Source organism: Mastigoproctus giganteus, chromosome 7, assembly GCF_048544385.1.
Source record: "Mastigoproctus giganteus isolate SK-2022 chromosome 7, ASM4854438v1, whole genome shotgun sequence".
Lineage (NCBI taxonomy): Eukaryota > Metazoa > Arthropoda > Arachnida > Uropygi > Thelyphonidae > Mastigoproctus > Mastigoproctus giganteus.
In genome coordinates, this window is record NC_143581.1 from 213930931 (window position 1) to 213952215 (window position 21285).

The 21285-nt window shown below is 35.9% G+C and overlaps 1 protein-coding gene across 4 annotated transcripts in view; it reads right to left on the reverse strand.

Moving 5' to 3' along the window:
• The window catches only part of LOC150083662 (uncharacterized), a 396332-nt gene that overhangs the window by 97410 nt on the left and 277637 nt on the right, over positions 1–21285 (reverse strand). For all 4 annotated transcript variants that reach the window (XM_090378102.1, XM_090378101.1, XM_090378103.1 and 1 more), the window contains 3 exons: positions 12822–12925; positions 11874–11992; positions 7906–7978 (listed from right to left, as the gene is read on the reverse strand). In XM_090378102.1, coding sequence (XP_090234228.1) covers positions 7906–7978; positions 11874–11992; positions 12822–12925 — 296 coding nt within the window. The remainder of the gene's footprint in view (positions 1–7905; positions 7979–11873; positions 11993–12821; positions 12926–21285) is intronic.

A 21285-nucleotide genomic window follows, 5' to 3' on the forward strand; every position in this document is an offset into this window, starting at 1 on the left:
AAAGTCAAGGAAATGGTAGAAATTAAAAACATACCATCTGCCACAAGAAAATATCTTGAAAACACTGACATTTTCACTATACTGTAATTTCAGTAACTTCCACTACTGTAACCTAGAACTGAAGAGTTCTGCTTGTTGATTAGATAAGTTTGAATGATAGCCTAAATCATTCAACTCTTCTTACTTAATTAAATGTACATTATTACAATTAGTACAAGAATCCACATTATTATTCATTGCCAATTCCTTTATTGCATTATTTTGAGGGATCTGGTATCAGAAGATCTTCATTACGTGGAACAGACCTTATTGCCGACCTGGCTAGCCGGGTGGGTAAAGTGCTTGCCTGGCAAACCAAAGGTCGCGGGTTCGTATCCCGCCTCGGGCTTGGATCAAAGTACCGCAAAAACCTTGGGAGGTGCATTATGGCCACAGAAGCCGATGCGCCAACAACTACCAAAAAAAAAAAAAAAAAAGAGACCTTATTGAAGATTCCTTGTTTTTCTTTTTTGGCATCCTTGATATTTTTCATGCAGAAAGAGCACAATCATCAGAGCTTTCATGCAGAAAGAGAATTCTTGCCACACCATAGGAACAGCAAAAAGGCACACTTTTAATTTTCCCAGTCAGCCACATTCTCAGATTTGTGGTGCAAGTAATGCAATACATTAGTGGAGCACAAGTTTTTACTGATCAGCAATCTTGCATCCAAAATACAAAGAATGTGCACATTTAGTAATACTGCAAATTTTCTTCCTCTGAGTCTTTGTTGTGGACTCCACACTCACAGCAGAAATTATCAGGGTGATTAGCACTCTGCTTGTTGGTTAAAATCAATAAAGATTTTAACAATACAATGCTAAGAAAAACACAGAAGAAACAAAAAATATGCAATAGATATGAAGATAAACTGCACATGTACTCACACTGCAACGGTCTTTCTGAAAGAGAAAGATGGGATTCAGAGAGACAAGACTGAACATGTTAACTCCCTCTAAACTTAGTTGCTATCTATGAGCATATGCAAACATTATGTACAGGTAATACAAACAAATCACTGTCATATCTACTGCAAGAAATTCCAGTAAGGTATGTATTAGGGAACATAAAAACTTGTATACAAAGAAATTGTGACGCAACATGAAATTTGAAAAATTATTTTCAAATTTCCACATAAAAAGTGACTGCAAAGAGCTGAATATTTGTGGAGGTAAAAATGATGTTGGCCACTTTAATCTTCTTTGCTATTCCAATATATGAGATGTTAGATTTTAATCTGTAGACCTGAAAGCATTCTATTAACAAATGATGTTAAGGAAAGATCATAGAAACAAACAAAATGCTATCTGTTTCTTTACCATTTTGCATCTAAAAAAATAAAAATCTGTACATTGTTGTTCAGCCATCAACACCAACAGAAAATGCAAATTTACACTGGAAAAGTAAGACGGTCACCTACTCTATGTACATATTAAGGGGGGGGGGGGTTTCTTTATGTATTTATTACTATGTGAGGTATTGTCTTGGGCCATCAGTCAAATATAGAATGTGGAGCCTGACTTTTCTGCTGCTGAGCAAGCATAACATTTAACTTTCACAGCCAAGAGTTAACTCAACAATCTGATATCCAGATTTCCACTCTGCATACAAAGAACTGTGTATGAAATGTGACTGCAGTAGTAAAATTTATTGCATGCATTATTTTTAAAAAATAAATTTTAATACAGCATTAAACATCTTTCAAGAGAAAAACCTAACCACTTTTCCCATAATCCTTTTAGTGATACAGATTTGGCCTTTACAAACCTCTTCAATAACATTCTTGTAAATGGCAAAGCCCTAGTGTATTTCCCATTTTGTCTAATGAAAATGAGAAATACTCCCTAAAAGCATTATAATCAAGTACCAAAGCACAACAAGGAATCAGCAGATTCTGATGAAAGTAATAGCCATATAGTGCAAGGAACCTGGAGGTTTTGCTGCACTGGCGGGGGGGGGGGGGGGGGGGGGGGGGGGGGGGGGGGTAGACAAGAAAATTATTTGCTTCCCTCCTCACATACGTGACTATCCAGTTGACCTTTGCATTTATACAAATTGTCACCCTCATCTGTGAGGGCAACCTGTTCCAGCAATCAACAACTCGCTGGCTAAAAAAAACTTCCTACAATCTAGTCTAAACTTCTTCCCCTGAAATTTGAATTTATATCCACAAGTTCGGGAATTCTCTATAACAGTGAAAACTTTGCCTTTGTTTATTTTACTAACCCTCTCTCAGAGCCTTATAAACCTCAATCAGATCATTGAGGTGTCTGGTTGCCAAGCTCTGTAGCCCTTATATTGGGAGTCTTTCCTCATATGGTCACCCTCTTGACGATCTCACCATGCAAACTGCCTATCTTTGAGCCCTTTCAAGAAGCTCAATGTTAGTGTATATTTGTATTCTTACATTAAACTGGATTTATAACTTATACGTGTATGTTATTAAAAAAAAAAAAAAAAAGCTCAATGTCTTTTTTTTTTTTTTTTTTCTTTTGGATGAGGACTCCATACTTAGAGTATTCAAAATGATGTCTTACAACTGCTTTATACAGTGGGACTATACTATGACCGCCATGTCATGTCTCTACAGGATAATGTTCGAGAAATTATCAATAGATACCATGCGTTTCCTGTTTACACTGCTCAGAAAAATTCTTATCTGCCTGTATTGTAACTCCCAGATCCCTTTCTTCCTCTCCTTTTAATTCAACCCCACCGAGTGTATAATTTATTCTCTTTGCATTTGGGGAGTTGCTACTCCCCAAATGTAAGTCTTTGCATTTTGCTACATTAAAACATAGCACCACTTTTCCGACCATTTGTGAAGCCTCTTCAAGTCATCCTGAAGGATCAATGCTTAGTAATGAACGTTAACTACTATACAAATCTTTTCGTAGCCTGCAAATTTTGACATCAAGCCTTCGTTCCCATCATCGATGTCCTTTATGAAAATCAGAAAGAGTGGTTCAAGAACTGATCCTTGGGAACTACACTCCTGACATTACATCAACCTGAAGAATATTCATTAATCACAACCTTCTGCCCTGCAGCCACCCATTTTAGAATCTTTGTGGTAATCCCAACCTGTTCCAGCTTATACAGTAACCTCACAAGGACAACGTGAAATGCTTTACAAATCCAAATAAATTATGTTGAAATTGTTCCCTATATTCAGCTCATGAGTAACTGTCAAAATAGACCGATCTATCTAAATATCCCTGGATTGTACTTTTTAATCATTGCCTCTAAGATTTATCCCGCCAATGAAGTCAGCCTAACCACAGGTGAAGTAGTTACCAACTTCACCCTTAGAACCACCTTTCAGTATTGATGATACGTTGGCACTTGTCCAATTAAAAGGAATTTTCCCAGGCTCCAAAGGTGCCCTCATAATTAACCACATTCTCTGGTAATCCCCCTCAAATTTACCAGGTATATGCCATCAACTCGGCACCTCTGTACTCACGTGGGGCAGGAGCAGCAGTGCGTAGCACACATTTCTTGATTAGACCAGGGTTCAAGCCAGTGACCACCAAATACGGAAAGGTCAGAGAATGACCACCACATATCCCCGGAGCAATATGGCCTTAGTTGCTAAGGCTCCTTAAAAAAAAAAATAAAATAAAATAAAATAAAAAAATAATAATAAATAAAATAACAGCCATCAAACTCAAGGAATTTTACTTCCCTTTATACTTGAATGTTTTTCTAATTTTAGATTTCCATTGGTAATTTAAAAATCACTAATTTCATATGACTCAGCATCACTTGCACAGCCTCTTCTCAGCATGAAGGGTCTTTCTTTCTTCAGTAAAGACAGATACAAAGTACCTGTTCAATTCATTCGCAACGTGAGCTGGGTTGTCAAAGACTTTCCCACACCCAGTGCACAAAGGTCAAAGCCGATTCATTTTTTTTTTTTTTTTGCTCTTTGTATTCACATACATGAAAAATTCCTTGTCCCCATTCTTTGCCATCTTGGCCAGTGCTTTCTCATACACAGCCTTGGCCTCTGTGGTATTATCTTAACTTTACTTTATTAACTTTATTGTGGCACTATTAGAAATCAACTTGAAGCTGTTGTAGGCTTCAGCACTATTCATCGCTCTGTAACTGCCCCTGCTTTCTTTTTCTGCTCTATCTCACTGGCCAGCTCTGCTCTCATCTATTTCGGAATGCTCCTTTTGATATTTTCTTAATGGCGTATATCCATTCATGGATTCCGTGACTTTTGTTTTAAGGAATTTCATAATTCAAGTGTATTTACCCTCACCTGCAATTTGTCCAATTAACAGATACCATATAGCACCTTACACTGTCAAAGTCACCTCTTGTGAAATTAAAATCCGTGCTTTCACTACTGCAACACCTTTCTTCAACTTCCAACTGACGACTGCATGTTCACGACCTGCAAATGGTTGTATTTTAAGCCTGTGATGTAGTAGTACTGGCATGTGACACAAGAAATTACTTCTTCCCATAGGCAGTACATTGCATTTGGCAATGTTAAACTTCAGTTGCCACTTCTCAACCCATCTACCCAAATTTTCTAGACCCTGTTGCAGTAGCACACTGCCATTACTGTTATTAACCACTGCCAAATCATCTGCAAACTTCGACACTAAGCCTGATATACCTTCATCGATATCATTGGTAAATATACAAAACAACAGTGGACCCAATACAGAACCCTGTGGGACTCCACTAATAACATTAGTCCACGAAGAGGCACACCCATTGATTACCACCCTCTGTCTTCTCCCACTCAACCATCCTTTTATCCATTGTAGCAACTTACCCTTTATACCATTCTGCTCCAATTTGTACAGTAGTCTTCCATGCGCAACAGTCTCAAAAGCTTTCCTGAAATCCAAGTATATGTATCAAAATTATATTTTGCATCCAGTTCCTTTGTGACCACATCATAGTACCCAATCAAATTTGTCATACAAGACTTACCCTTAACAAATCCATGCTGTCTGAATTATTGCTGCAGTCTTGTCTAGATGATCCTGCAATGCATCTTTAACCGGTGGCTCCATTATTTTACCCGGAACAGAAGTTAAACTAACTGGTCTGTAATTACTCGTGTCACCCTCTGACCCCCCCCCCTTTGTGAATTGGGAATACGTTTGCACATCTCCAGTCTGTGGGGACCCCCCCTTATGTTTTAACTTTGACAATTTCTCCTTCACTTTCATGTCATCTAATTTGTGAGTAATGATGAGGTCAAGAATATTCTAAACCCTAGTATTATCTCTGACATGCTGGTACAAATAATAATCTAGTTTATTTCGAAAAAATTTTCCCCAAGGTGAGTTTTACTCCCACCAATCTGGGGCAGAATGAAGTCACCCAAAAGACATTTGTGCTTGCTTGCCCATGCCATTTGCATGTAAAGATTCTCGTCATATCTTCACAATTTTCTGGTCTGTAGATTACTCCCACTCTCATTATACCTTTGCTTCCAACGAACTAGCACCACACGGATTCCATGCTAGCAAATGTAACTTCGGACTCAGCACAAGTTCTTTTCACACTCAGGCTGCTTTTGGTAAGAAGCACGACCTGTCCAAAACACATTATACATAGCATAGTAGAACTTGTCATCCCCAATTTCTGGATGGCACCACATTTCTGTTAGCCCTATTATGTCAGCATGAGATGTCATAACCAGGAGTTCAAATTCAGCTATTTTATTGACTACACTCCTGACATTAATGTTGACAGTTAACGCTAAGTAGCCGACCAGGCTAGCCGGGTGGGTCAAGTGCCTACCTGGCAATCCAAAGGTCGCGGGTTCGATTCCCGCCTCGGGCTTGGATCAAAGTACTGCAAAAACCTTGGGAGGTGCATGGCCACAGAAGCCTATGCGCCAATAACTACAAAAAAAAAAAAAAAATGCTAAGTATTCTTCTACAGTTTACTACCCCAACACACCACTTGAACTTATTTAGGCTTGTTTCTATCTTTCACCTCCTGCTCAGAACATCGGCTGTTGTGGCAACAATCAAGAATTCTTGAGGTGAGTGCAAGCATTACACTTTGACCCATATCATCAAATTAATGCTGATCTATATTACCCACCCTCCCCCTAAGTAGCAGTTCCCCTGAACCCTTAAGGCATCCTCAATGACACTGGCAAAAATCCTTGCATGACCCTTGTTCAAATGAACCATCTCTACAAAATAGATTCCTTCTCCAAGTGTGGGCCATGAGAATAAAATCCCCCCCAGCATCTTACAGATTCCCTCAAGTTTTGAGTTAATCCACAAGACTTTCAGCATGTAATCCCTCCTATCATGTTTGGGCAAGACCGCAAACACATACAGATGTAACTCGCAGAATTTTTTTCAGCGATAATGCTCTCTTTACCCCCTTAAAATCCGACAATCCATTAGTAACATCATCAATTTTTGCTCCCAGCAACACCCCTTTTTTGTAATAAAGATAGGTGAACCAGAACCTGTAGATTCTGGTTCACCCATCTTTAAGACAAAAAATAGTACCCATTTCCCTAATAGTCTCACAATAAAACTAGATCACTTCCAACCAGAGCAGTACACAACTGAATATTCTTATCAGGGACCTGAGTCAGAGGTGCATCACTTGACGGGTCATGAGATACTCGAGTCCCCAATAAGCTCCCAGTTACATTTGTTTCTAGGGCAAGCATTCATTTCAGTGACTCAAATACTTATCATAACACACCAAGTTCTAATGTGAGATTGGTACACTCCTTATATTGGGTACAAAGAAAAGAACCAGCAGTTGAGCTACATTTATCCACTAGACCAACCTTAAAATACAAATAAAGTCGTGACTCACACTGGAAATGCCTACAGGCATTTCTGCCTGGTCATGATATCCTTGGACTATATTGTAAGTGGATCTTGTAGCAAATATAAGGTAAAATCGGAACTTTTGAAAGATTATAAAATTTACAATGTGTAACAGAATTTAAATTACCACAATATTAGAGAAATGAAACTGTTTACAAAGTTGTAATCACTAGAGAAGGTAAATTTAAGTTACCAACCAAAACAAGAGTTAAGTTCCTGCCAAAATATCAATAACAACAAGGGCTATCTGAATACTACTCTGTAGCTTTTCAAATAGTTTAACAAATGCAAAAATAAACTAACTTGCATGACTATATGGATTCAAACAATATACAGTTGGTCGACTTACGACCGACTTCTGTTCTGACTGACAGGTCGTAAGTCGATCTGGTCGTATGTCGGCCATATATTTATTAACAGTATTTTTTAACCTTTCTAATCTTTTTATCATCTTTATAATTTATTTTTATAATCTTTTAAATTTTTATCATCTTTTATTTTTCATTTTAAATACAGTAATGCTTTTATCTTTTACTTCGTTTCTACGCCTAGGCTATCTCTCTCTAGGAGGTTAAATTCAAACGCTCTGTACATTTTAATTGGTTTATTATTCATACTGTTTATAAAAAATACAAAACTACGATCTATAATTACATATACAGTATTGTCATAATTTGAAAAATAATACTGTACATAATGTACTGTAAACACAAAAATACAATCTAAAATTAATGTAAAAATTAATACAAATGAAATTTACAAAATCAAATTTTTTGTGGTCGTAAGTGTGGCCGGTCGTAAGTCGACGACCAAGTGTATTAACTACACAGCCATCGTATATGATCAAGTGCAACAGTGTGCACTGGTTAATACCTAACCAACGAATATCTACAGTTGGTTAAATACTAGCTTGGTGACAGGGTAGGGGCAGATGAATGAAACAATCCTTATTCAACTAAAGGAATTTCATTTCTACATCAGTGAAAGGATTCAAACAGACCTTCCCAAATAGCAGTATACTTACCATATGCCGCAGCAGTATGTTTTTGCTCTTCATATACTTCAAACAAAATTCACAAAGAAACAACTTTGGTAACCTATATTGTAAAAAAATAATAATAAATAAATACAAATAACTATTAAGAACTAAACATTAAGAATATTAAACTAATGTAGCTCTAAAAAGGGGGGAGGGAGAAAACATCCTTCCCAAATTATCATAATTTCAATAAAAATATTTAGAGATTTTTATACATAATTTCATTTTATACATAATTTCAAAAAAATATTAAAAAAATCAATAAAAAATAAAGAAACAACTTTGGTAACCTATATTGTAAAAAAACAATAATAAATAAATACAAATAACTATTAAGAACTAAACATTAAGAATATTAAGCTAATGTAGCTCTAAAAAGGGGAGAGGGAGTAAAGATCATTCCCAAATTATCATAATTTCAATAAAAATATTTGAAGGTATACAGGCTGACCCCAATTAACGTGATTAATTCGCCCTGCGAGTGCATCGCACAAAATGGAAATGCGCTAATCGAATATAATAATCAATAGGAAAAATTATAATTGGTCCCTGACCTTCAGGAACGTCCATAAAGAATTTAAAAAATACCTTTTAAATAACTTTTGAACTGTGTGCCATGTAAAAGATAATGAAAATAATTACGGAATTAAAAAATTTGTTGCATAAAACAGCGGTTCCCAAACTCTGCGCCACGGGATATTTTAAATTTTCGAGGGAAACACAGCGATACTCTACATCTGTTGAAAAGTGCTTTCTCACCTCCTTAAAAAAAAATTGTTAGAGGTTGCCACTGTTCAACCAGTCTATTTACCCAAATACAGAGCCAATGGGCTTCAATGGTTTAAATGTATTATCTTCTCTTTTAGCACTTCTATGTAGTATAAAATTCAAATATCAATTCACTTTCACAGGAAGCTATGCAGCCCCCTTTTCAGCACACAAACTAATCAGATAACAAGGACAGATTATTACCACGAAGTGCTCAATCTTATCTTTTAGTACCCTTTCTACTCCAGTAACTGTTACATAAAATTTTACATATCATTTCTTTGGAATCTTATTGAAGATGATGTTAATTAGCTTTGTGCCAAACACACAATGTGATAAATACCAGTAGCAGCCACAAGTAACAGAAAACAAGGCAAAGCATTCCATATAGTTTATGCAACAGTGCACCTGACAGCCAATTCATTAATGAAAATAAGCAATAATTCTGAATTTAATGATCAAGCTTTAATTTCACTATTTTGTGAAAAAGGTGGTCAAAACGAGGTAAAAATATGGAGTCTAATGTAAATCCGGTTAGTAAGTACGTTATTTTTGGGGCTTTAGCCTGGACTACAAAATATAAACGTAAAATACAGGAACTCACAGAGTGAGAAACCTTAAATCAGGAATATACTGTACATGGATATTTTTTCACAATTCTGTGATATCTTACAGTGAACTAGAGATCCCAGCAACCATGGTACCACTTTTCCATCGTGGAAATATCTTGATGAAACCACTCCTCTTGTTCATCACTCACATCTCCCAGATTTTTGAGGGGGAAATTCGAGATGGGAATGAAGAAAATGAATTTTCAACAACATTCCACAGCCCATGTTTTTGCAGCACTCGAGTAAATTAGACACCAACATTCCATAGTTTTCTTCTTTCCTATTACCCAAAAAACTAAATACTACCACCTTAAATGATCACCAAGCTGCCAATTCAACCTCCTTTAACTGGGTTTCAAACAAATCATCTTTCAGGAGTTTCCTAATTTGGGATCCTACAAAAATTCCTTCCTTAAGTTTGGCATATATTAAATTAGGAAACACTTCAAGTATGCAAATCCATTACCTTCTTTATTTAGTCCCTTCACAAAATTTTTCATCAATCCAAATTTGATGTGCAGGGGTGGAAGAAAAACCTTGTTTGATTGCACTAAAGGAATATATTTTACCATTACACTGTCCTAGAATATAATTTACATTACATTTTGTATTAGAAGACGAAATGCATATGGCATAATTTCTTGTGGGTTTAGGTAATTAACTATAATATCGGTGTAGATACACCATAGTTTACACATAAATTTAAACTGCGTATGTAGTGTAAAGCCATCGTTTTAATAGTATCTCATATTGTGGGTGCCTTCACAACAAGATAGCTGGTATTGTACTACTCCAAATAAATAATGCTTCTCTAGTAGAAAAAGACTACTGTTATTTATTTTCATTGGATACCACCACCCAGATAATTGTTTCGAAGCTAATGGGTTTCGCCATCGGTGTGTGGGCAGGTACCCTGGTAATGCAACATGCCATCACAGTTGAAGTTATTTCCAAAATATGAGATGTGCCAAATGGTATTGGTAATAATGTATTAGAATACGAAATGCACAAGGCATAATTTCTTATGGGTTTAGGTAATTAACTATATATCGGTGTAGATACACCATAGTTTACCCATAAATGTGAACTACGTACGTAGCATAACTCTCTCTGACTTATGAAGTCCAATAATGTCTGCAAAAACACATACTATCTTCCATAGCAAAATATTTCGAAAAAACTTTTCATATCTTTTTCTAAACACTGAAATCTTTGTTTCTGCGAGTACATTCCACTACCGTAACCTAGAACCTAACAGTTGATCCTTCGGCAAATTTAAGTCTCAAAACAAATAATTCAACTCATCTTGTTTGATTAAATGTAACTTGCTACCTGAATTCAAATTGTAAATTGTTGGATCAGAATTTGAACCTAAGAACCATAGGTAGAAGTCTGATTATGTTTATCACAAGGAAACCAGGGCCGAATCGATTTCTAAAATTAAGAGAATTAGCTTATATCTGTTAAAATAAATCAGTATGTCATACATTACTTGCTAGATTATGTGAAATTGGCACATTTTGGTAAAATGCAACTCCCTCTATATTTAATAACTGTGATGCGATGTGAAACTATCACGGTGATTTTCGAAATCTATGCATAAAAATTGGTTAAAAACAACATTTAAGTTCTTGCAGGTGAAAATCATGTTGGCTAGTGTAATTATATAACAATAATAATTATCCAAAATAATTACATAAAAAAGAAAATAATAAATTTTCGATTTACCATATTTATATTTAATATAATTCCAAAACAAATAGATATCCACCTCTACTTAAATTAAAAAATTAGAACTGACTCACGTCTGTCACTGAAAATTTGCTGTAAGAATAATATTTAAGTATCCATCGTATCTGTATTTCTGAATTATTAGTCAGTATTGGATATAGCAAAGAAGCAGTTAGAAAAAGTGTTACAAGTGAATGTTCTTAGAATTGAAAGCAGGTCAACCCAAAATCTCGGATCTAGGGATTAACGGTATCACACTTAAGAAATACCGTACACATACAACTAAAAAGGGACCAATTGCCGAGGGATATCATACTCTTTGTGTAATGTAAATTTCAACTTAATACCTGCTTAAAATGTTAAGGCTACTTTTACTGAGCAAAAATACAGACTGGATCATTTCCATGAAATGGGTACAAATTTCTGTGAATTTAGGAGATGCTGACAAAGTGCACCTTATTGCAGACAACTAACACATTTTATCTAAAAAAAAAAAAAAAACTTTGTAAGAATTTAATACTTATATATGTAAGAAATAGTCCAAAATATTTGAAATAACCATTTCAATAAATATTTTGTACCCAACCCGAGCCCGAACATCCTCCTTATTACCCAGCCCAAGCTGTGCAGACCTCTACTGTGGACACAAGGCTTTGTCAGCATCCAAACAATTTCCTATGTCATACAGGACTGGTTTGAGGACAAAGACAAACTTAAATTTCATGCAAGTAACGTTATTTGCATTAATAAAATTATTGTAAATAATGTAACTATAATAAAATAATATAATTTTACTCTGATACTTACTAAAACAAAGTTTTTTATCTGTACACAAATACATACCTTGCATATTCCTGTGGATAAGGTGATGAATACCATGTCTGTATCTCAAACTTTCCAAATTCAATAGCTGCAGGGCACCTACCCTGGGGCTCTGGTGGCAGAGAACTATGCCCCATTGCCTATAATGTACAAATTTACACATTATGAAGAGTATTATTTATCTATGCTCTAGGTCCCATATATATAATTATTAAGAGAAACCAAAGTAGGAAGAAGTATCATAAATTACCATGCCACTACTGATGTTGCAGCATAAGAACCCCAAAACATGCTGTGAAAATCAGCATGTTTTGGGCAGTGAATAATAAATAAAATATAAAAGAAAGGGTGCAATTTTTTTTTTTTTTTTTTTTTTTAAATTTCATTAATGCTATTAATGCTACATAGCTAAGAACTGCAATTACTGGGAGGGGAGTACTTTGGCTTGCTTTATAACATTGTTTTTCAATGCTGCAAAGTTCATGGATCCTTGAGGGTCCATAGAGATACTCTGGGTTAAGTTATAATGTCCAAAAATTCTTATATTTAAAAACTGAAAAAAAAAAAAAAAAAAAAAAAAAAAAAAAAAAGTTATACAATTTTAACTGAGTTTTGGGGGTTCCAAAAAAAAAAAAAAAAAAAAACACAACTGAAATTGAAAAGGGGTTTTCCTCATGTCATTAAAATTTGAGAAAACTACTGCTTTAGAGAATTTTCTACCTTCACTGAGAGATTTATTTTTTATGATAAATATATCTTAAAAATAAATTTACACATTGCAAATTCCTAATATTCAGAGTTATATTATATACAAAACATTTTTCAAATATTACTTAATGGTTATGTATGTGCTGAATAACCCAACCCAGCACAGAAAATATTCAACACTTCACAATGAAATTTCAGTAAGCACATATACAATTAAAAAAAAAAAAAAAAAATTGAAAGTAAAAATTAATAAAATATTACCTTTAAAGCAATTTCTTGAGTTCTTTTAAATATATTATAGTCTTTCTCACTCACTCCCGGAGGGAGCTGGGGCTTTGCTGAACTGTCTGCACTTTCTGATACAGCTAAAAGGCAACAAGTTTCTTGTAGTGAATTATATATATAAATTTTCTAATGAAATATATATTATGGCGACTCTTCTTGAAGACATGAAAGTGCCTAACTCAACATAAATCTGCATGTTATATAGCACGCTTATAATCATTGTATGATATTTATATATGAAAGCAAATAGCTCAATATTATATATATATGAAAGCAAATAGCTCAATATTATTTTATTTCACTAACTTCGTTTATTAAATACAAAGAAAAATTATAATGGTTGAGTATATAGCCATGAACTGCACAAATAGGGCATTCACTAATACTATAAGAAGTACACAAACGTGATTTCGTCTGACTGTTATTGCAAAACTATCGACGTTCAGCTCACCGTTAACCGTTCTAAACGAGGCCAGCTGACCTCCCAATTCTCGGCATCTGGTAGCGCTAAACGCAATTTTGCAGCTGCTATATACTAGGTCAACGTAGATAGAGATAAATTGTTTTGCACTTTAGGCAATTATTTCGTAAAAATATCAGTTCCAACAATTACTCTTTTTTTTTTCTCTCTCTCTTCTTGTGTTGTATATATAAACTGTATCGGAGAGAGAAATCAGTGATTCGGTGAAGTGGAAACACCATACGCAATGAGCACAGAACAGAAGAGGCATTTCTATTTCATTTTAGAATTAATATATTCTACATGAACTAAATTTACGGACTGTTCTTTTTCTCAATCTTTAACTAACAAAAACTGTGAAGGAACAAGGTAAAAGATAGCAGGTGGTGGGGGTCAACAGAAGCAGAAATTGTTCTGTAATATCTTCATTAATTATGCAATAAATTAAATCTGTGATAACAAAAATACAAAATGTGCACACCAGTCAAATGACATATTTTAGGACAAAACTTTCTGCTAGGATATAAGATAACAGAATTAAGTCGAATATTCATACGAAAAATGAAGCAGTGCGACGTACGATAGCTTGACAGAAATGCCTCGTTCGAAATATATAGGAAACAATGAAGTGCTGTAATGATAAATCAGCCAATCTGAGATGTAACTTTTAAATTCCTGCTGTCACTTAAAACTGATATCTAGGAAAAAATATTATATAAATGACACTTTCGGAAACAAATGTGTCAGGATTTTTACGAGATTTTAAAGTGACAGATCGAAACTAAATTTGAAAAAAATAGCGGTGTTATTATTGTGTACTTAAGACGCAAAACTATCGACTTCTATAGCAGAAGTGTAATCAACAAAGTAATCATTCCCTATGCATCAAATTCACTGGTTGTAGACCCTCTGCTAGCAATGTCAGGAATTTCCCATAAACAGACTAGTATAATACAAATATAAAATTAAAAAAAAAAAAAAAAAAAACAGTAATTCCAGATATAAGTTAACGTTTAAGCGGATTTATTTATTATTTTTTTTTTAAGCCAGCCCATTTTAGGAACTCCTCACATTCCATAATTGTACACAGAAACATTATCGCACACAAGAAATCCGCTTTCCGAAACTAAAATATTGCACGTGTGAAAAAAACAGAGCAAAGCCGTTTACCATCATTTCTGAGAGAGCCTCAATAACTTAGCAGACAAACTTCAACAGAACTGGTCTTCCACCGTAGCTAGAAATAATCATGTACTGTACAACACTCACCATCAGAAACTGAAAGACTATATACTTTTATTGCACTTCACACGCAGATTTACGTAATTGTTAAGTACAATTGAAAAGGGAGGCATTCAAATGCTGCCGATATTCCAAATTCGTCGTACTAAAACTGACAGTGATTACCTAAGGGCCCTAAAACAAACCTCGTCGAAAGGGAATCCTCGTATCATTCAACTGACAACGGCAATAAAAAAAAAAAAAAAAACGGTCCCGACCTCCTAGTGTGGGAGAACGCCGCAGGGATTGATTCATGGCAAGAAACAATCAAGTTTCCCACAGTAGCTTCCTGTTCTCCTATATGTTCTGTGACAAAGAGATATCCGGGAGTACGAAACTTTTATTGTGCGTACATAATAATATAAAATCAATAATACGCGTCTTATAAAGTAACACAACTCATCTGTGGGGTATTAAATGTTTAGCATTACCTCATATATCACGCCATGATTTTTTTTTCTCAGGTCTTGCTCAATGTAACACCTTTTTTTAACAATGGTTTCTCACAGTAGTTTGGTGTTCCGCTAGTTACCAAATCCCTTTTCTTGAAAAAGCACAAGTGACGAATACAGTATGTGCAAAGCTAAAGTACAGCTGAACTATGCGTGAAGGACTTAAAAATTCAATTCAATTTCCGACAGATGGACTCTACTTAAAATTAACATTCAAATTAAACTGCGTGGAAAGGGGACGATAATTGGTTGCTCATACGTACGGATTAAATGAAGACAAAGTACACTGTTATACCATATGAAAGTATTTCAAAATGTATTTATTGAAGTATTACCACATCACGTGTATTTAATGAACTGTCACCATATAATTTATCTACACCTTAAAATATGGGCAATTTCAAGATTTTACCGAACTATATAATTAAACGAAACTGTTCATTTAATTTTCTAGCTTGTTTACTATAACACACAGTTAATGTGTATTATTAGTCAAAAGCTGAATTGTTGTTAAAAAAGTGAATTTAAGTGCCACGATCATAATATGCATTAAGTCAGATATAACAACAAAACTCGCCGTCAAAAATACTCTTTAAATTAATGAAAATACTACTTTTGCGAAATGAAATAACATTGGTAACAAAATTAAAATATCTAAATGAAATTATGACTAATTCATCCGTAAATTGTTGCTAATTTTCATAAGTAATGAACTGTTAATGTTTAAGATTTAACCTCTAGATCTATTTAAGAACTTTTACACAATGTAATAAACTCTTGTAAGCAATCACTTCGCCAATCAGGGGTAACACGTCCTAGAAGTGCCGCATTTAACTAAGGTCCCATAGAAAATAAGAATTCCAGGGTTGCCTCGTAATTTTGGTTTATAAATAAATAAATAAATTTTCTGTTTATACTCCCGGATGACCGAACGGTCAGAGGAGTTTACAAGATACACAGAATACAAGAAACAGCACCGTATTCAGCAGTCACGGGCTTGAACCCCGGTTACTCAAGGCACGTGTACTTATGCACCCGCGCGCCTGCCCACTAGGCTATGGCGGCCTAAAAATTTTCTGTTTATACTCCGGGTTGACCAAACGGTCAACCCGGAGTATAAAATAGATATTCTATATAAGATAGATAGAATACAAGAAACAGCACCGTATTCAGCAGTCACGGGCTTGAACCCCGGTCACTCAAGGCACGTGTACTTACGCACCCGTGTGTGCCTGACCACTCGGCTACCGCGAGCACTAAATTTATATATTTATTATATTATAAAATGGTACATCCTTATCTTACCCATATGAGTTAGGATTTTTTTGTGCTTGCCACTATAAAAACTAACAAGGTAGTTAAGGTTAGACTACAAACAATTGAACAAGAAATTAGTCTCTCCAATATTCCACATAATATCAAAAGGATCTGCAGATCACACCAGGCACAAATATCTCATTAAAAAGTTAAACCAAATGTTTAAATACCCCCCATTGTACGGTATATTTTTAATTTTGTGGTGATCTATAACTGATGTTTATTTAGTACCTCTGTATAAAGAATAAAATTATATATATATATATATATATATATACGGGATCCGGAAAAGTTGTCCCCCGCATTTCGCCCCCAGTATTTAATGAATAGGCTATAGAAATGTAAATAATACACCTATTTTTTTTTTTTTATTAATTCTAATTTATTTTGTTTTAATAGAATGAATCAATCAAAAGTAAAGGTAATCAATCATAGAATAAACGCACATTATTATTGTTTAATAACTCGAAGTTGTATGCAATGCCACTAAGGTAAATCACATTACGATTTTGAAAATCTTGGACTATTCTTTTGATTCTAGCAGAAATTGCAGCATACTTCTTGTTCCATCAGAAAACCACTCCTGGCTACGCGCCAATAACTGAAGATTGTTACTAGTGGAAAAAATAAGCATGCGACCCGGGAGCAGTTCGTCCTGAGAATCATACATTAAAAACTGTTTAATAGATTTGATAATTGAGAGCTATTAAGTGCTCGATAATTCCTATATTCTGTTATATTATAAATCAACAGGGATTACTTTTATTTTAGATATAGGAAGCTTCTTTTCCAACTCGCTAATAATTCTTGAGGATGGCGATATCAATTTTGCAAAACAGGTGGGACATCTTCCCCACTGTCAGAACCGTAGTGTTCAGACCGTGCGGTCTCAACAATGAGCGCTCAAGACTTTTGTCTTCAAACACCATACCTCTGGCAGCAAGGAAACCATTACATGGATTGTTTATGCTGGACTTTACAGTTAAATTTCCTGGGGTCGAAATGTGCCAGGGGCCACTTTTCCGTAAACCATATATATACAGGGTGTCTCAAAAATATTGGTACAAACGTTTAGGGGAGATAGATAACATCTAAAGGATTGTGAATCGCATAGGAACTCATAACCGGAAACGTCACCGTAAGTCGGTAGACGGCGCTGTTCATCAGTTCGCGAGAGGGAAAATTTCAATGTTTTGTTCACGATGAGGCTTATTTCACTCGGGAAGGCTTATTCAATCAGTACAATGCCCATGTGTGGGCTCATGACAACCCACACGGTGTGCGCCCCCATGCGGCACAACATCGCTTCGCAATAAATGTGTGGGCAGGTATGGTCGGTGACTGCTTAGTCGGCCTATACCTGTTACCATCCCGCATGAACTCCCTAAATATCGGATCTTTCTTGAACAAGTTCTACCAGGGTTACTTGACGATGTTCTAGCAAATGTGAGACGCAACATTTGGTTTCAACTTGACGGGGCGCCTGCCCATTATGGAAGGTGTGTTCGTGACCATTTGAACAGGCGTTTTGGGCGTCGATGGATTGGCTATAGTGAACCCGTTGCTTGGCCCCACGCTCACCTGATTTATCGAGCCTTGATTTCTTTCTGTGGGGAGGGCCCTCAAATCTTTCGTGTATGAATCGCCTGTGGAGACGGAAATGGATCTCGTGGCGAGACTCGTCTGCGTTGCTGCTACTGTCAAAGAAACTCCAGGTGTGTTCGACCGTGTCCGCCAATCCATGCTGAGTCGGTGTCACGCATGCATCGCGTCTCATGGTGGAACCTTCGAGCATCTGTTGTAACATCATGAAATGCATCCATCTCGTACTCCATTGTTAATATTATGTCAAATAAATGTTTGCCACTAATTACTGTCTTGTGCCTCTGCTACTACTTTTCCCGTGATGACGTTTCCGGTTATGGGTTCCTATGCGATTAACATTCCTTTAGATGTTACCTACCTCCCCTAAACGTTTGTACCAATATTTTTGAGACACGTGTGTGTGTGTGTGTGTGTACACATATACACAGAGAGAGAATCGGATCTAACAGGCAGAAAATTGAATAGGGGTGCCACAAAATAAATTACTCAAGGGTACCATTATTAAAAACAGGTCGAAAACTACTGGGTTAAGGAACGAAAAGTAAATATGCCAATTAAAGAGATGAACCGAAAATGCTAGTTAAATCACACGAAATTTTTCAGAAGCACATCCACGCATAACACTATATAAACGACACTGAGAGGACAGAATGCACTGTTCACAAAGTGTTATATTCCGGCTTGGTTTACCACAATTAGGAAACCACTGAAACAGAGTAAATAAATCTCCTCCTTCGCTACCACTACACCAGTCTGCGGGATACAGGCAGTTCTCGCTTTACGAGTTTTTTTTTTTTTTTTTTCCCAAGTATCAACAAAATCGAAAATATGAACATTAATTGCAAAAAAATGAATGTTAAACATTCATAAATACCTTATTCCAAACCACGTGCGTAGTTATACAATACAGTGTGCCCCTCTTTACGATATTAATCAGTTCCAGCGACACCATAGTATCGTTAAAATATCGTAATATGAACCAAATAACATTGTTTTTTGGTAATTCGTTTCAAGATCTCGGAAGTTGAAATTTTCGCTGTTTAACTAAGCTATTCATCTCTCTAAAATATCAGTTTTAAGGTCACGAGCGTGACCTTAAAGGCCGTTATAAGAACCAATTTTGAACGCCTTTGTGATATTTTTCTAAAGCACATTTCTGGGGGTCACCACCATAAAACAATAAAAACAATTTGCTTTCCGGTTTATTGGACTTTTCTGTTACTGCAAGCAATTACATAAACGGGTAGTAAACGCAATGTTATTTGCATTTGCGAAAATACCGATAGCTGGAATTGTGTGGTTTTTTACGTTATTGTGGTGAAATGTTTCCCCCTCACTGATCTCTTCAATCATACAAAAAAAAAAAAAAAAAAAAAAAAAAAAACAGTTTCAGAATTTTTTTTTTTTTTAAGCTTCGTAAACTCGTTACTCCACGCGAATTGTGTTAGTTGCAATTTGTGTGTGCCATTAAAAAATGCTTATGCATTGCAATCGTGAAATTATCTTGGAAACAAACGCCTCTTGAAGCATTTTTGAAGAAGTCTTTGTGCCGAGCCAATAATGAGTGATCAACGAGTGTGCATTTAGTCGATGACGAAGAATAAACATTCTTTAACTTATTTATTAAATTTTATTAATTTAATATTTTTTAAATATTATTTAATATTTTTTTCCCCTATCTGCCTGTTGCTGGCACCCAATCCATGCTTCCTTCCTTTCCGCGATCGGGATTTAAAGGTTTCTTCCCCCCCCCCCCCCCCATTCTCTGTTCTTCCCTGGCCTGGAGCTCCCCAGGCCAGGCTAGCAACCTCTCACCCATCGCGGTTTTTTATTATTATTATTATTATTATTATTCATATAAGTCATAAATAAATAATTTGCTTGATTTTACAGGCTACGTTTTCATTGTTGAGAACGTAACACTCTGGGACTGGTTCCGGAGTAGAAATAGCACTCTCCTGCTACTCTTTCCCGCGCGGGATAAAAAAAACTATTATTATTTAATATTTTTCCCCCCTATCTGCCTGTTGCTGGCACCCAATCCATGCTTCCTTCCTTTCCGCGATCGGGATTTAAAGGCTTCTTTAAAAAATATTATTTAATATTTTTTTCCCCTATCTGCCTGTTGCTGGCACCCAATCCATGCTTCCTTCCTTTCCGCGATCGGGATTTAAAGGTTTCTTCCCCCCCCCCCTTCTCTGTTCTTCCCTGGCCTGGAGCTCCCCAGGCCAGGCTAGCAACCTCTCACCCATCGCGGTTTTTTATTATTATTATTATTATTATTATTATATATATATATATATATATATATCCCCCCCAAACTTTATCCTGGACTGGAGGTCCCCTCCTCTTTCGTCCTTTCCCCTCTTCACCTTACTCTAGTTTTCTTTTCCTCGCTGGGAAACTCGTTCCCCAGGGATGAGGGCAAGCAGATGGGAGGGGGAGCATTGCCTTCCCGCGGCTAGGGACGAGTACCTGGAAGCAGAAGTGTAGGTGATCACTGCTTCCAGGTAGCCAAAAGGCCACTACAGAACATACAAAAGCTCACAGACAATTTTCTGTCCCATCACTTCCTCCCGTGCGGGACGAAAAACTTTTTCTCTCTCTCTGCTTCCTTTTCCCCTATCCCAGTTCAACCGGCACAGGACCCTCCGTCCTGTGCGGGATGGAATTCTTTTATTTTATTTTTTTATTAGGCTTTACCTTGACAGAGTCTGTAAAAACTGAACAGAACAACGATGCGAAAATGAACTCTGTTCTAGAAGCCGCCCATACAAAAATACAAATACAAAATACAAATCGCGTTATCTGAAAATTAGCAGTTGGAGTCATTACTCTACAATGAAAGTAACTTCAAAATACTGGAGGATGATATTTTTAAATAATGCTTCCTTTTAAAGGAAGCAATTTTTTTATTACAAGTTAATAAAAATAAATAAAAACACTCAACAGAAACAGCTGTAGAGAATGCCATATATTCCGGCGTAAAGCCTATCTATAAGGCACTAAAAAATCGTTCAAATTTTCTAAACTTTTAATAAGATTCACTTAACCATTGGCCTTCTTGGGCGTGAAGGGCTTGTACAATACTGTTCAATTTCTTTCGTTCTACAAGTAAGCGTTTATCTTAACTTTCAATTAAAAACAGTACAGGTTACCCCCCGCTTAACGCTGATAATTCGTTCTGTAAAAACAGAGCGCTAAATGAATACGCGCTAAGCGAACGCGGCATTCCCATAAGGTAACATATGTATTTGTGAGTTGCGGCCGGTGCCATAGGATATTTCCTAATCAATAATAAACGGTAGTGAAAAGATGCACAAAT